The 17,562-nt window shown below is 42.6% G+C and overlaps 1 protein-coding gene across 1 annotated transcript in view; it reads left to right on the forward strand.

The window, feature by feature from the left end:
• LOC113897468 (ZAR1-like protein) overlaps positions 1–17,562 on the forward strand; it is a 196,746-nt gene that overhangs the window by 88,889 nt on the left and 90,295 nt on the right. The window contains exon 4 of the mRNA XM_027550219.1: positions 2,193–2,304. Within this exon, the coding sequence (XP_027406020.1) occupies positions 2,193–2,304 (112 nt within the window). The remainder of the gene's footprint in view (positions 1–2,192; positions 2,305–17,562) is intronic.

Here is a 17,562-nt window from a genome sequence, read left to right on the forward strand (position 1 = left end):
TGAACATCAAGCAAAGTAGATTCAGAGCAAAGATAATTACAAGGGATTAAGAAAGATGTTACATAGTGATAAAATGGCCAACTCACAAAGAAGATATAATAATCCTAAAGGTGCATGCTCTCACCAACAGAGCTTTAAAATATTTCAAAAACTGGTAGAACTAAAAGAAAAAATATATAAATTCACAATTATAGGAGGAGACTTTAATACTCCTTTCTCATTAATAAATAGAACCAACAGACAGAAAATAAGCAAGGATTAGAAGAACTAAACACACCTCCAACCAACTGAATCTTGACGTTCATAGAGCATTCAATTCAACAATAGGGGAATGCACATTCTTTTTTAAGGCACATGAAAAATTCATCAAGGTATACCATATTCTGGATCATAAAACAAATCTTAACAAACTAAAATAATTGAAATCAAACAAATTTAGTCCTCTAACCATAAAGAAATGATCTATCAAATGTGTGGGATGCAGCTGAACCAGTGCTCAGACAGATCTATGGCATTAAGTACTTATATCAGAAAAGAAGAAAAGTGTCAAGTCAATAATCTAAGCTTCTGTTTTGTGAGAAAGAACAAAACACTCCCTAAGTATGCAAGAGGAAGAAATAGTGAACATAAGATCAGAAAACAATGCAATTGAAACAAAAACAACAGGAAAAAAAATGAATGAAATAAAGAAAATCTCATGCTAAACCTCTGCTGCTGCTGCTGCTGCTGCTGCTGCTGTTAAGTCGCTTCAGTCGTGTCCGACTCTGTGTGACCCCATAGATGGCAGCCCACTAGGCTCCTCTGTTCCTGCGATTCTCCAGGCAAGAACACTTGAGTGGGTTGCCATTTCCTTCTCCAATGCATGACAGTGGAAAGTGAAAAGTGAAAGTGAAGTCGCTCAGTCGTGTCCGACTCTAACAACACCATGGACTGCAGCCTACCAGGCTCCTCCATCCATGGGATTTTCCAGGAAAAAGTACTGGAGTGGGTTGCCATTGCCTTCTCTGGCTAAACCTCTAGCAAGACTGAAAAAAAAAAAAAAAAAAAAAGACAAGATGTATCTTCCTAACATTAGAGTCTACAGACATTAAAAGGATAGTAAGTAAATACGATGCATAATTCTGCAGACACTGAGTTGACAAATTGAATACAATAGGCTAATTTCTCAAACAAACTACCCAAACTCATCCAACATGAAGTAGACTACCGGAATAGTTTTATAACTGTTAAAGAAATTTAATCAATAATTTAAAAACCTTCTGAAATAGAAAACCCTGGTTCTGGATGGTTTCACTAGCTTTTGTGCATGCTAGGTCACTTCAGTCATGTCCAACTGTGACCCTATGGATGGTAGCCCACCAGGCTTCTCTGTTTGTAGGATTCTCCAGAGAGGAATACTGGAGTGGGTTTCACTAGCAAATCTTACCAAACATTTAAGGATTCACTATTTCTTCTAAAAACTGTAAGAGGAAAAGACAACATCTAAACTCATTTTATGAGGTCACCATTATCCTGATTCCAAAATCAGATAAATCAGTACAAAAAAGAAAATTATAGATCAGTATCCTTCCTAAATGGAGAAGGAAATGGCAACCCGCTCCAGTATTCTTGCCTGGAGAATCCCATGGACAAAGGGGCCTGGTGGGCTACAGTACATGGTCGCAAAGAGTTGGGCACGACTGAGTGACTGAGCACACATGCATACTTCTTAAACATAGACACAAAAACTACCAAAAAGATTAACAAATAAAATTCATCAGTAGATAAAAAAAATAATACTCTATGACCGAGTGGAATCTGTCCCAGGACACAAGGTTAGCTCAATACAGGTATCTCTCACTTTTCATAATTTCATTTTACAGCACTTTGCTTTTACAAAGGACCTACATTAGTACTTGTTTTGGCTAAGCAAAAGAAATACGAAGGAGGTTTTCCGTTTTACAAAGAAAAAGGCAAAGAGTGAAAATAGTGTTCATTGTTGGTTTTGCACCAAGCTTTTAGAGCGACAGCATACACTATGAGCAGCAAGAGTGACATTGCCCAAGTTCCTTCCCCAGGAACTACACTCAGCATCTCATCAAGCCACCACAGCTTTATTTGAACTGTGTCTGTGAGCGTCTATACTCTATTTTCTTCATTTGTTAGTAAGATGTGTCCTAAGGTAATTGCTTCATCACTTTTTACCATTTCAGCTTATGAAGGTTTTCATAGGAAGTACGGTGCTCGAGTGGCAAGTGGCCAAGAGGAAATACCCTACCTCCAAGGTAAGTAGCGGTGGCCATGAGGAAATACCTCATGTCCAAGGTAAGGAGCAGTGGCTGCACTTTGATGGAGCAGCCATGAAGAGATATCCCACGTCCAAGGTAACAGAAACCTCAATTAGACAGTAGGTGCTGAGAGTGGGCATCAGAGGGAAGACAGACTGAAACCACAATTACAGAAAGCTAGCCAATCTAGTCACATGGACGACAGCCTTCTCTAACTCAATGAAATTAAGCCATGCCATGTAGGGCCACCCAAGATGGATGGGTCTTGGTGGAGAGTTCTGACAAAACGTGGTCCAACTGAAGAAGGGAATGGCAAACCACTTCAGTATTCTTGCCTTGAGAACCAACCCCATGAACAGTATGAAAAGGCAAAAGATAGGACACTGAAAGATGAACACCCCAAGGATGGTAGGTGCCCAATATGGAGACCAGTGGAGAAGTAACTCCAGAAAAAATGAAGAGACGGAGCCAAAGCAAAAACAACACCCAGTTGTGGATGTGACTGATGATAGAGGTAAGGTCCAATGCTGTAAAGAGCAATATTGCATAGGAACATGGAATGTTAGGTCCATGAATCAAGGCAAATTGGATGTGGTCAAACAAGAGATGGCAAAAGTGAACATCAACATTTTAGGAATCAGCGAACTAAACTGGACTGGAATGGGTGAATTTAACTCAGATGACCATTATATCTACATTGTGGTGAAGAATCCCTTAGAAGAAATGGAGTAGCCATCATAGTCAACAAAAGAGTCTGAAATGCAGTACTTGGATGCAATTTCAAAAATGACAGAATGATCTCTGTTCATTTCCAAGGCAAACCATTCAGTATTATGGCAATCTAAGTCTATGCCCTGACCAGTAAAGCTGAAGAAGCTGAAGTTGAATGGTTCTATGAAAACCTACAAGACCTTTAAGAACTAACACCCAAAAAAGATGTCTTTTTCATTATAGGGGACTGGAATGAAAAAGTAGGAAGTCAAGAGACACCTGAAGTAACAGGCAAATGTGGCCTTGGAGTACAGAATGAAGCAGGGCAAAGGCTAATAGAGTTTTGCCAAGAGATTGTACTAGTCATAGTGAACACCCTCTTCCAACAACACAAGAGAAGACTCTACACATGGACATCACCAGATGGCCAACACCAAAATCAGACTGATTTTGTTCTTTGCAGCCAAAGATGGAGAAGCTCTAAACAATCAGCAAAAACAAGACCAGGAGCTGGCTGTGGCTCTGATCATGAACTCCTTATTGCCAAATTCAGACTTAAATTGAAGAAAGTAGGGAAAACCACTACATGATTCAGGTATGACCTAAATCAAATACCTTAAGATTATACAATGGAACTGATGAATAGATTTAAGGGACTAGATCTGATAGACAGAATGCCTGAAGAACTATGGACAGAGGTTCGTAACACTGTACAGGAGATAGGGACCAAGATCATCCCCAAGAAAAAAAATGCAAAAAAGCAAAATGGTTGTCTGAGGAGGCCTTACAAATAGCTGTGAAAAGAAGAGATAGGAAAAGCAAAGGAGAAAAGGAAAGATATACCCATTTGAATGCAGAGATCAAAAGAATAGAAAGGAGAGATAAGAAAGTCTTCCTCAGCAATCAGTGCAAAGAAATAGAGGAAAACAATAGAATGGGAAAGTCTAGAGATCTGTTCAAGAAAATTAGAGATGCCAAGGGAACATTTCATGCAAAAATGGGCTCAATAATGGACAGAAATGGTATGGACCTAACAGAAGCAGAAGATATTAAGAAGAGATGGCAAGAATACACAGAAGAACTGTACAAAAAAGATCTCCACAACCCAGATAATCATGATGGTGTGATTACTCACCTAGAGCCAGACATCCTGGAATGTGAAGTCAAATGGGCCTTAGGAAGCATCACTACAAACAAAGCTAGTGGAAGTGGTGGAATTCCAGTTGAGCTATTTCGAATCCTGAAAGATGATGCTGTGAAAGTGCTGCACTCAATATGCCAGCAAATTTGGAAAACTTAGCAGTGGCCACAGGACTGGAAAAGGTCACTGTTCATTCCAATCCCAAAGAAAGGCAATGCCAAAGAATGCTCACACTACCACACAATTGCACTCATCTCATACGCTAGCTAAGTAATGCTCAAAATTCTTCAGGCCAGCCTTCAGCAATACGTGAACCATGAACTTCCAGATGTTCAAGCTGGTTTTAGAAAAGGCAGAGGAACCAGAGATCAAATTGCCAACATCTGCTGGATCATTGAAAAAGCAAGAGAGTTTGAGAAAAATATCTACTTCTGCTTTATTGACTATGCCAAAGCCTTTGATTGTGTGGATCACAATAAACGGTGGAAAACTCTGAAAGAGATGGGAACACCAGACCACCTGACCTGCCTCTTGAGAAATCTATATGCAGATCAGGAAGCAACAGTTAGAATTGGACATGGAACAACAGACTGCTTCCAAATAGTAAAAGGAGTACGTCAAAGCTGTATATTGTTACCCTGCTTATTTAACTTATATACAAAGAGTACATCATGAGAAACACTGGGCTGGATGAAGCACAGACTTGGAATCAAGATTTCTGGGAGAAATATCAATAACCTCAGATATGCAGATGACACCACCCTTATGGCATAAAGTGAAGAACTAAAGAGCCTCTTGATGAAAGTGAAAGTGGAGAGTGAAAAAGCTGGCTTAAAGCTCAACATTCAGAAAACTAAGATCATGGCATCTGGTCCCATCAATTCATGGCAAATAAATGGGGAAACAGTGGAAACAGTGACTGAATTTATTTTGGGGGGCTCCAGAATCACTGCAGATGGAGACTGCAAGCCATGAAATTAAAAGACTCCTTGGAAGGAAAGTTATGACCAACCTAGACAGCATATTAAAAAGCAGAGACATTACTTTGTCAACAAAGGTCTGTCTAGTCAAGGCTATGGTTTTTCCAGTGATCAGGTGTGGATGTGAGAATTGGATTATCAAGAAAGCTGAGTGCCGAAGAATTGATGCTTTTGAACTGTGGTGTTGGAGAAGACTCTTGAGAGTCCCTTGGACTGCAAGGAGATCCAACCAGTCCATTCTAAAGGAGATTAGTCCTGGGTGTTCATTGGAAGGACTGATACTGAAGCTGAAACTCTAATACTTTGGCCACCTGATGTGAAGAGCTGACTCATTTGAAAAGACCCTGATGCTGGGAAAAATTGAGGGCCAGAGGAGAAGGGGATGACACCAGATGAGATGGTTGCATAGTATCACTGACTCAATGGAGACGAGTTTGAGTAAGCTCTGGGAGTTGGTGATGGACAGGTAGGCCTGGCGTGCTGCAGTCCATGGGATCACAAAGAGTAGGACACAACTGAGCAACTGAACTGAACTGACTGATACATTCAGATAGTGGGGAAAACCTGTAATTGAAAAATCAATCATTCTAATTCATTATATGAAGCACCTAAAGAAGAAAAACCATATGATCATATCAATTGATGCAATAAAAGAATTTGAAAATTTTAGCATGAGTTCATGATAAAACTTTTCAACAAACCAAGAACAGAAGAAAATTTCATCTACCTGATAAAGGGCATGTATTAAAACTCTACAAATAACATAATGGGTACTGGTAAGAAATTAAATGCTTTTCCTAACATCAGAAACATGGCAATGATGCACACTAAAACCAGTCCTATTCAATATTGTACTAGAAGTCCTAGCAAGTGTAATAAGGGAAGAAAAGTAAATATAAGGCATAAAGCTTGGAAATGAAGAAATTAAATTGTCCTTATTTGCAGATAGCATGACTGTTTATGTATAAAATTCCAAAGAATAGATAATAATAATAGTAACCCTTCTAGAATGAAAATTAGAATTAAGCAAGATTAAAGAATACAAAGTCAACACACAAAATTTATTATATTTCTGTATACTTACAATATACAAGTAAATATACTAGTCAAGGCTATGGTTTTTCCAGTGGTCATGTATGGATGTTGGACTGTGAAGAAAGCTGAGTGCCGAAGAATTGGTGCTTTTGAACTGTGGTGTTGGAGAAGACTCTTGAGAGTCCCTTGGATTGCAAGGAGATCCAACCAGTCCATTCTGAAGGAGATCAGCCCTGGGATTTCTTTGGAAGGAATGATGCTGAAGCTGAAACTCAGTACTTTGGCCGCCTTATGCAAAGAGTTGACTCATTGGAAAAGACTCTGATGCTGGGAGGGATTGGGGGCAGAAGGAGAAGGGGATGACAGAGGATGAGATGACTGGATGGCATCACTGACTCCATGGACGTGAGTCTGAGGGAACTCCGGGTGTTGGTGATAGACAAGAAGGCCTGGCATGCTGCGATTCATGGGGTCGCAAAGAGTCGGACACGACTGAGCAACTGAACTGAACTGACTGATACTTACAATATACAATTTGAAGCCAAAACAATCCAGTTAGAGTAGTTCAAAAAGAATGAAATGATTTGGTATAAATCTAATATACCATATATAGAATCTGTATGATAAACATTACAAAATGCTAATGAATGAAATCTAAGATGATAGTTCTTCAGGCACTCGTCTATCAGATCTAATGCTTTGAATCTATTTGTCACTTCTACTGTATAATCTTAAAGTAATGGTTTCCCCTATTTTCTTCAATTTAAGTCTCAATTTGACAATAAGGAGTTCATAATCTGAGTCACAGTCAGCTCCCAGTCTTGTTTTTGCTGACTTTATAGATCTTCTCCATCTTTGGCTGCAAAGAATATAATCAATCTGATTTTGGTGTTGACCATCTGGTGGTGTCCATGTGTAGAGTCTCCTCTTGTGTTGTTGGAAGAGGGTGTTTGCTATAACCAGTGCATTCTCTTGGCAAAACGCTATTAGCCTTTGCCCTGCTTCATTCTGTACTCCAAGGCCAAATTTGCCTGTTACTCTAGGTATTTCTTGACTTCCTACTGACAAAACGTGGTCCACAGGAGAAGGAAATGGCAAATGCTTCAGTATTCTTGCCTTGAGAATCCCATGAACAGTATGAAAAGGTAAAACAATAGGACACTGAAAGATGAACTCCCCAGGTCGGTAGGTGCCCAATATGCTACTGGAGATCAGTGGAGAAATAACTCCAGAAAGAATGAAGACACAGAGCCAAAGCAAAAGCAACACCCAATTGTGGATGTGACTGGTGATGGAAGTAAAGTCCAATGTTGTAAAGATCAATATTGCATAGGAACCTGGAATGTTAGGTCCATGAATCAAGGCAAATTGGAAGTGGTCAAACAAGAGATTGCAAGAATGAACATTTTAGGAATTTAGGAATTAGTTCAACATTTTAGGAATCAGCAAACTAAAATGGACTGGAATGGTGAATTTAACTCAGATGACCATTATATCTACTACTGTGGTGAAGAATCCCTTAGAAGAAATGGAGTAGCCATCATAGTCAACAAAAGAGTCCAAATTGCAGTACTTGGATTCAATCAAAAAATGACAGAATGATCTCTGTTTGTTTCCAAGGCAAACCATTCACTATCACAATAATCCTAGTCTATGCCCCAACCAATAATGCTGAAGAAGCTGAAATTGAATGGTTCTATGAAGAGCTGCAAGACCTTCTAGAACTAACACCCCCAAAAGATGTCCTTTTCATTATAGGGGACTGAAATGCAAAAGAAGAAAGAATAGTCTTTTCAAATGCTATTGGAGCAATTAGACATCCTTCTGCAAAATAATAAGAATAAAACATCAACATAAATATCACACCATTTCATATATAAAAAACTAACTCAAAATATATCATAAATATAAATGTAAAAAGTGAAATTATAAAGATTTTAGAATAAAAACATAAGAGAAAAAGCTTCATGACCTGAGAGTTACCAAAGAATTCCTAGACACTACACCAGGAGCATGGTTTATAAAAGAAAATTTTTAAATTATACCAAATCAAAATTAAAGTTCTTAAAAAACACTGTTAAAAGAATGAAAAGAAAAGCTACTACTGGGAGAAAATATTTGCAAATCACATATCCAGCAAAGTATTTGTTCCAAAATACAGACAGAACTCTCAAAACACAAGAGTAAGAAAACAAAAACCCCAATTTAAAAAATGGGCAAAAAGACTTAACAGATACTTAAGAAAACAGATGGCAAATAAGCACACAAAAAAATTGTGCAACATCATTAGCCATTAGAGAAATGCAAATTAAAGAGATGATGAGATACCACTAAATACTTACCCAAATGTCTAAAATAAGAAATACTGACAGTATCAAGTCCTAGGGTGAGTCCAGGCTAACTGGAATTCTCATATGCTTCTATTGGGAATGCAGAATGATAGAGTCTCTCTAGAAAATCCTCTGGCAGTTTCTTATAAACATATATCTCCATAATACCCAGAATCCCACTTCTGGGCATTTATCCCAGGGAAATGAAAATTTAGGCTCAAACAAAATCATATCCATCTAAAAGTGGAACCAGCCCAATGCCCTTCAGTGGATGAATGGATAAATAAATTATGGCACAACTACACAGCAGAGTAATACTCAACAATAAAAAAGAGCAAAGTACTGATCCATGGGACACCTTGGATGAATCTCAAAGACATGTTGTCTCACAGTGTTGCATACTATATGGTTGCATTCTTATGACATGATGGAAAAGACAAAACTGTAGTGATGGAGAATAAATCAGGAATGGGAAAGTTTGGGGGTGGCAGTCATGGAGATGTTCTATATTTTGATAGTGGTAATGGCTACACAGATACAAGTGTGTGTGTGTGCTCAGTCACTCAGTTGTGTCCAACTCTTTGGGATCCCATAGACTGCAGCCTGCCAGGCTCCTCTGTCCATAGAATTTTCCAGGCAAGAATACTGGAGTGGGTTGCCATTTCCTACTCCAGGGACTCTTCCCAGTCCAGAGATACACCCTGCATCTCTTGTGTCTCCTGCATTGGCAGGTAGATTCTTTACCACTGCACCATTTAGGAAACCCACACAAATACATACATGTGATAAAATTCATAGAAGAGTATGCTCTGAAAACACTCAAAGTTGCTTATGATAATTTTTTAAATAAAATTAAAATTAAACAAGAAGCACTGGGGAGGAAGCCATTGCTAAACCCTCTTGGGCAGACAGGGATGCAGCTAAACCAGATCTTGCTTTTCTGAATCTGAGTTCAATGTAGAATCATATCATGCCATCTCAGTGGCCTTTAGACTCTCCATCTCCTGCACCCACAGATCTAGGTTTATAATCGTCCTCCAAACCAATCTGGCCTCCTCAGTAAGACATTCATAAAGTCCTCTTCCTGACCCTCAGGCTATGTGCCCTGAAGTTTCCAGGAAGCCAGCTCTTTTAATCAAGACAGGTAGAGAGGATGAGCAGGAGCCCATTCAGACATCTCCCTCCTACTGCACGCAGGCTCTCAGCTGGACCTTCTAAGGAAATGAGGATTAGGTTGGGTGGCTTTCAGGGCTGTCATCAGAGGAGGGGGAGAGCAACTGGCAGTCCAATCAGCTTCCTCCGTGAGTGTGTCTGTGGCTATTTTTGCTTTGTGAATAGAAGGCAGGGAGTGGGCCAGGCTGGGCACACAGCCATGTGTATTTGTGTATATGTGTGAACATGTGGGTAAGAGAGAGAGCGAGAGGCTTTCCAAGAGAAACTGAGTGGGTGGCTGCCACTGACGGGGTACATGTAGACAAATACAAAACATCAAGCAATTACTGCAATCAGGCGCAGGGGGTATCTTCCTGCGTCAGCAGAGCTGTCTCTGCTCCCCCATGCCTGATGCTAAGGAGCTAGTGTGCTCAGGGTCTGCAAAGGAGGGGCTCAGCCTGGGCCAGGAGGGCGCTCTTGAAAGAGGCTCCTTGCCGGGGGTGGGGGGTTGGTGAGAGCCCTCCTGCCACAGTGGAATTGCAACACCCGAAAACACTGACTATACATACCTGCATTAGCCCCATAGTAATTTGAGCAACATAGTGAAGCTTGATTCAAGCCCCACCTTTCTGATGCAGATCCTGTTCTTCTGCCCATTGGCTCTCCTCTTCATACCCTCCTGCTGTCCCCGTGGATTTCTCGAAGCATCTGGCCAGTGAAAGAGCCCCTGGTTCCCCCCTGCTCCTCAGTCAGTAGTGAGAGCTCTGGAAGAAGGGGTTCATTCAGCATAGTCAGGATGTAACAGAACCACTGTCTCCTGTGATCAGTAAGGGATGCCAGGGGAAGACACAGCTATCCAGCTTCCACCAAAAGACCTTTTGGCCAATTCCAGGAGTTCTGGATATGGGTATATCATGACTACTGTTGAGTACTATTTGAATACTGTTAAAAACAAATTCTCAGTATCTGGGTCTGGAGACCTGGAATCTGCATTTCAAGCACCCCAAGTGATTTTGACATGCACCTAAGCTTGGAAGCCAACATCCTGTTAGGAAGTGAAGCAGACGAAGGAGCCAGGAGATGGGAGTATTGGGTCCACTCATGCCACTGGCTGTATGGGCGCTCTAATCTGCTGAGGCTCAGTATTCTTATCTGGTCCATGGGGATAATGTGCTTGCCATGTTAAGTCACTTCAGTCACATCCGACTTTGCGACCCCATGGACCACAGCCTGTCAGACTCCTTTGTCAACGGCATACTCCAGGCAAGAATACTGGAGTGGGTTGCCATTTCCTACTCTACATGGGGATAATAACACCAGTCTACCATAACCTCAGGAGTCTGGGGCTGCTTTTGAAGGTATCCTCTGGCTCTTGGTGAAGGTTTACACTTGGCCGGTGCAGAGCATCGTTGGAATATCCCACTGGCTCTGGTGGTGGGCACTTTCGAGCAGTCGAGCAAAGGAAACACTCCTGGATGGAGGGTTTTCGTCCTTGACACCTAACATAAGCTTAGGAGACAGTGGTCCCATCAGAAGAACTTCATGATCTTGTGAAAGGTGGACCAGGGTCTGGCAGTGTAAACTCTCATGTGAGGATGGGCACTAGCTTGGAACAGACCTGGACTCAGCCATGTCTAAGCATGTCCAAAGCATGGGGCTATGACAAGGGTCAGTTAACTTGTGACAGCTCACTCTCTTTCCCAACCTACAGACAGCATCTTCATCCTGATGCTGGGAAGCCAAACCCTTCACATAGGGGCTGTCAGGAGCATTGCAGAAGACAAAAGCGAGGTATTATTAGCCTCCCTCCCCCAAACCACATGACTTCCAGAATACTGGGATACTGGGTTCTTCCCACACTCAAAGCTAAGAGGCTCAGCAGAAGTTAAACCTAGGCACAGCGTAGTTATACCTATAATGGTGCAAGTTACATCATCCGTAACCTTTTTTTCACAACGGGCTGGTTTCAAACAGCTGTAATTTATGGATGTTCTTCCAAGAGGAATTAGTCAATATATTTGTTTTCCCTTTGATATATAGCCACAGGAGCACGTCAGGCATGAGGTTTATTAAGCCTTGCCAATTTTCTGCCGCTTCTCAGAGCTATAGATTTTGCTTGTGGAGTGGGCTGGTTCCACCCCAACATAGGAAAAAAAAAATAACATTTAGAATACTGAAAGCCTTCCAGCTCTCAGAACACAGAGCACTCCAGGAGGGGAACAGGAGCCTTGGGAATGAGACTTTTGACTCTCGCTGCCCTGAATGCGGGGGAAATAAGAGCACTATGGGGCTAGAGAAGAACAGGCTGCAGGTCATGTCACATTGCCCTGGTGGGCCAGTGGGCTTCAGATGACCACAGGGCCTAAGGTGACAATGATGTTCCTTCCACTCAGCATGGCTTCCACCATGGATAAGGCAAGATCTCTATCCTAAGCAGTTTGAGCAGTGATGATGGTCTATCCACTCCAACAGGTCCCAGGTCAAGAAATGATGCTGTCAAATCCACCCTTTCTTGCTCTACCACCCTGAAACAGGGGATAGCTTCCAGACTTGGCTCAGGGTACCTGCATGTCCAAAGAGACTCCCTAAGGGGAAAGGCAGCCTCAACCCCTCCACAAGGTAAAAGGTAGAGAGAGAGAGGCATGGTCCTCAGTCCTCAGTGTGTTGATAACTACTGGGTGTCCATATGAAATATAGATTCTCAGGCACCACTCAACCCCATCTGGTGATCCAGTAGGTCTGGGTGGGGTCCAGGACTCTGTATTTTGTAAAAGAGCTCTCCACAAATTGACTCAAACGCACTGACCACCCTCCTCAATTTGTCACTGCTTAGATGAATCAGGCTTTCCTCATGGTGTTTCTTCAGGCAAGGCACAGTGAAAGACATGGAAACCAGAGAAGAATATAAAACTGTCCAATTTAAATGCTACTGGTACAGCTTCCCAGGTGGCACTAGTGGTAAAACATCTGCCTGCCCACGGATGAGACCCAGGCTCAGTCCCTGGGTCAGGAAGATCCTCTGGAAAAGGAAATGGCTATCTACTCCAGTATTCTTGCCTGGAGAATCCCATGGACAGAGGAGCCTGGTGGGCTACAGTCCATGGGGTCACCCAGAGTCAGACACAACTGAGCACGCACGTGCAAACGTAGGAGTTGTGCCCACCTACACAATCGCATTGTATATTTCTTCTCAGATCCATAAACATAATCAGAACTGTCCTTGTCAAGTGCCTAGAACTTGCTGGAAGCCTGGCAGGTTTATCTTGGTTATCTGAGCTAATGGTCCTGTAGCAGGGTTCCATTCTGGAGAATGTAGAGGTGGGCCAGATCATACCTCTGTGAATCCTATATGCTCTTTCCAGAACCACCCAGAACCACGTGCTATGTCCCTGTGCCAGGCACAAACTGTCCCTGTGCCAGGCACAAACTGTCCCAACTGTCCTTAAAGTGTATTTTCAGAAGCACTGCTTTCCTTTTCCTTTACTCTCTTTACCGATGACTTTCTTCTCAGGAAGCCACCTTATCCTTTGAACAACAAAGCACATGGCTATCTTGGTCTCAGGAGCCGGACCACTTAGGTTCAAAGTTCAGCTCTGCTACTTTCTAGCTGTGTGACTTTGAGCAATTTACTGACCCTCCTCTTTCAGTCTTTGTCTTCACTTGCAAATTCTTATACCCCACCCCCGACAGGATGTCTGTCTGGTTTACATGAGTAAATGTATGTATAGTTTATAATTAGTACACTAAAAATGTTCCTTATTTTTTCTGTCCTCCTGAACATCATTCGGCAGTCATATGCTGTCTGAATGTGTGCAGGGTGGTAATGGAAAAGACTCATCTAATCTCTAATCTGGGAGATGGGACTGGAGCCTGGGAACACTTGAATAGTTTTAGTCGCTAATCCCAAGATGGGAAACACACTATATACTCACAGGCATCATGTGTGCACACACATATCTTTTTGCGTCATCAGAAATCTGGTCAGCAAATTTGAACTGCTAAGATCAGAAGGTGTGGGTGTGGCCAGAGAGGGTCTGGTCCCTGGAAGAAGTGTGTAGCATCTGCATCCCCCGAGGAATGAGAAAAAAAAGAGTCACAGAATCGATGGGTCCACAGAGAATGAGCGCAAGAAAGAAGAAAGAGCTGACCAGGAAAAGGCAGGTGGCTGGGAATGGCATGGCACACAGCACGCAAATGTGGGACACATCTGGGGACACATATTGTCAGGGATGGGGAGAATCAGGGACCAAGGGAGGACTGAAAATAAGCCGCCCAAGCACATCCCTGCTGCTGCTGCTGCCGCCAAGTCGCTTCAGTCATGTCCGACTCTGTGCGACCCCGTAGATGGCAGCTCACCAGGCTCCCCTCCCTGGGATTCTCCAGGCAAGAACACTGGAGTGGGTTGCCATTTCCTTCTCCACTGAATCTAAACAAATGCATCCAAATGGCCACATCAGAGCATTCTACACAAATGCACACACAGACATGTACAGACACACACAGACACACACAGACATGATTGCAGGGGGACACAGAGACATAGATGTGCTACACAGACACTCAGGCAAACACACAAACACACACAAAGGCACACACAGATACATATACACATGTTCAAGCACTACACCTCTAGGCCTGTCTGGCCCATGTGCTTTCCATGGCAGGGCTGTCTGAACATAAGGAAGTGGGGTAAGAAGCCTACGTTCTGTTGATAAAATCAGGGATCAGGAAAAATCAACCAACTTTAAACTTACACAGTAAATCAGGGGACTCTGAGGTTCTCAGAAGACTATAAAACAAAAATTCATGTGTTCTTTAATCCTATGCATATTGACTCTACCTAGAAAACCAACTCTGAAGAGTAACCGGATCCACCTTGGCAGCACCTGGGAGCCAGGGCAGCGTTGACATATGTTAATACGTTGATGTAAAAGCCCCTTCAGGAAGGCCCACACCATTGCCACTTTCCCGGAGGAAGGTGGGCTGGGCAACAAGCTGGACACTCACTTCTTCCCAGCCCTTCCTCTTCCCGTCGTGTCCCTCTGACAGGTACGCGCCAGGCCCCTTTCCCTGGCAGTGACCAAGTCTGTAATGAAATAAAAAAGGATGGTTACTGCTGTAGTCTCTCTCTCCCCTGCCACAGTGTAGACTCCAGGAAGACATGGAGTATGCAGGTTTTGCTCATTGCTGTGTTCTGGAGCATGGCATATAGTTGTTGTTTAGGTGCTCAGTCATGTCTGACACGTTGAAACCCCATGAACTATAGCCCTCCAGGCTCCACTGTCCATGGAGTTTTCCAGGCAAGAATACTGAAGTGGGTTGCTATTTCCTTCTCCAGGGGATCTTTCCGACCCAGGGATTGAACCTGTGACTTCTGCATTGGCAGGAGGATTCCTTACCATTGAGCCATCTGGGAAGCACATAGTAGATGTTCAGTACAGGTGGAAACGCAGAAATGGACGAATAAATTAGTAGTGTCGGGAGTCATGAAGGCAGCCTGATGCTGAAAACAGTGATCAGCATCCTCAGTAGGTCAGGTTCCTGCCATCATCCACAAACAGCTCAGATGCCTGATTCCGGTCCTGAACCCATTCTCCCTTCTTTCCACCTCCACCCCTCCTTCAGTGCAAGGCTCACCTGAGTCTCCTTGCCTCATTCAGAGTCTTGCATTATGATGCAAAATGAGAAATCCACAAGATCATACATCAAAGATGTCAAGTCTGGGACAAAACTTTCTTGAAGGGACACCATGGGAGAGGGAATGACACCAAAAGGGATGGAGATGAAAATCATCAAGATGGGCCTTTGATAAAATAAGGATGATTTCCATCACATATTCTGATTCCTTACTGTGCACCTCAGCCTGTTCATTGTCTTCCACAAGCTCAGCTAACCACAGCTTCACCACAGCTTCCCAGTGCACACCCCCAGATGCCCTCCACCCATTTCATCTCTCTCCCACAAAACATCTGTTTTCAGATTCAAGATTTTGCCAACAACTGGAATTTATATTAAAGAATCAAGACTTCTACTGCCAGCCAAAATAAAGTAAAAGGAACAAGATTTATGTTCCCTCCTGAAGCAAACATAAAACGGATGAAATATATAAAACAGTGGTTTTATATATATATATATATAAAACAGACAACTGGAGGTCTGGTAGCACAGGACAATGACACATGAGAGAAGAGAAAGAAATGAGGTGAGTACTGTGATTGCTCCACCTTACTGCCCAGGAAAAATTTCCAGGCAGCAGAGCAGGAACGGGGAATATAGGAGGAGACCAACATCTGAATCAGAGAGAAAAATCTAGGAGTTCAAGGAGACCAAGGTTAGCCTTAAAAGACTTAGGATGACTCTCAGTGATCTTCACCTCTGAGGCCTGAGCTTCACTGGTGGTTCAGCAGTAAAGAATCCTCCTGCATTGCAGGAGACAGGTTCCATCCTGGGTCAGGAAGATCCTCTGTAGGAGGGAATGGCAACCCACCTCAGTATTCTTGCCTGGGAAATCCCATGGACAGAGGAGCTTGGCAAGTGACAGTCCATGGGGTCGCAAAGAGTTGGACACAACTATAGTGACGGAGCACGCACACACACACATTCATACGCCTATGCAGTCCCTCCCACAATGTTCCAAGGTTAACCTGTGTGATCAACAGCATGTGGATCAAGTGATGGTGTATCAGGATGGCAGGTTATAGGCTTTCACCTTGTAGGCTGGTGTCTGTCTGTCTATCTGTCATCAATTGCTCTGGGGGAAGTTAGATGCCATGATATGTGAGCATCCCTGAGAAAAAGCAACAAAATAAATGGAGGCTTCTTGGGAGATTTTTCAGCACCTTCAGATGATCATAGCCCAGGTCAACAAATTGACTACAACCTTGTGAGAGACCCTGAGTCAGAACCACCGAGCTAAGCTGTGCACATTTGAGTGCAAGTTTTTAAGAACAAATGTTTCTATTGTTGTTCAGTCACTAAGTCATGTCCAACTGTTGGTGACCCCACAGACTGCAGCAAGCCAGGCTTCCCTGTCCTTTACCATCTCCTGGAGTTTGCACAAACTCATGTCCATTGAGTCAATGATGCCATCCAGCCATCTCATCCTCTGTCTCGCCCTTCTCCCCCTGCCCTCAATCTTTCCCAGCAGCAGGGTCTTTTCCAATGAGTCAGCTTTTCTTATCAGGTGGTCAAAGTACTGGAGCTTCAGCTTCAGCATCAGTCCTTCCAATGAATATTCAGAGTTGATTTCCTTCAGGATTGACTGGTTTGATCTTCTTGCTATCCAAGAGATTCTCAAGAGTCTTTTCCAGAACCAAAGTTCGAAAGCATCAGTTCTTCAGCTCTATTTCTCTTGAGTATATGCTAAGGGGTAGAAAGGTTGGGCCTTATCTTAGATGTCTCTTTAACTTCTTAAACTTTTCCAAAACTAGTTATACCAATTCCATTTCTACTGGCAGTGTATAAGAGTTCTGATTTAGTTCCATCTTCACTAACACCTGGTAATGGGCAGTTTGTTTGTGAGCCATTCTAGGGGGTGTGTAGCAACATCTCACTGTGCTTTGAGTGGGCATTTCTTTAATCACAGCTAATGCTAAGCACATTTTCATGTGCTTGTTTTCCATATACGTATTTTCTTCTGTGGAGTGCTTTTCAGTTCAATTGCCATTTTTTAACTCTTTGTGTTGTTATTGAGTTGCAAAGCAGGATAATGGAGAAAAAAGTAACAAAGAGGACTATTTTGTGATGGAGAAGTTCTCTCTAGATGATATTTAAGCAGACTACTAAAGGAACATTTCATGCAAAGATGAGCTCAATAAAGAACAGAAATGGTATGGACCTAACAGAAGCAGAAGATATTAAGAAAAGATGGCAATAATACACAGAAGAACTGTACAAAAAAGATCTTGACGACCCAGACAATCACGATGGTGTGATCACTGACCTAC

Source organism: Bos indicus x Bos taurus, chromosome 8 (genome assembly GCF_003369695.1).
Source record: "Bos indicus x Bos taurus breed Angus x Brahman F1 hybrid chromosome 8, Bos_hybrid_MaternalHap_v2.0, whole genome shotgun sequence".
Taxonomy (NCBI): Eukaryota; Metazoa; Chordata; class Mammalia; order Artiodactyla; family Bovidae; genus Bos; species Bos indicus x Bos taurus.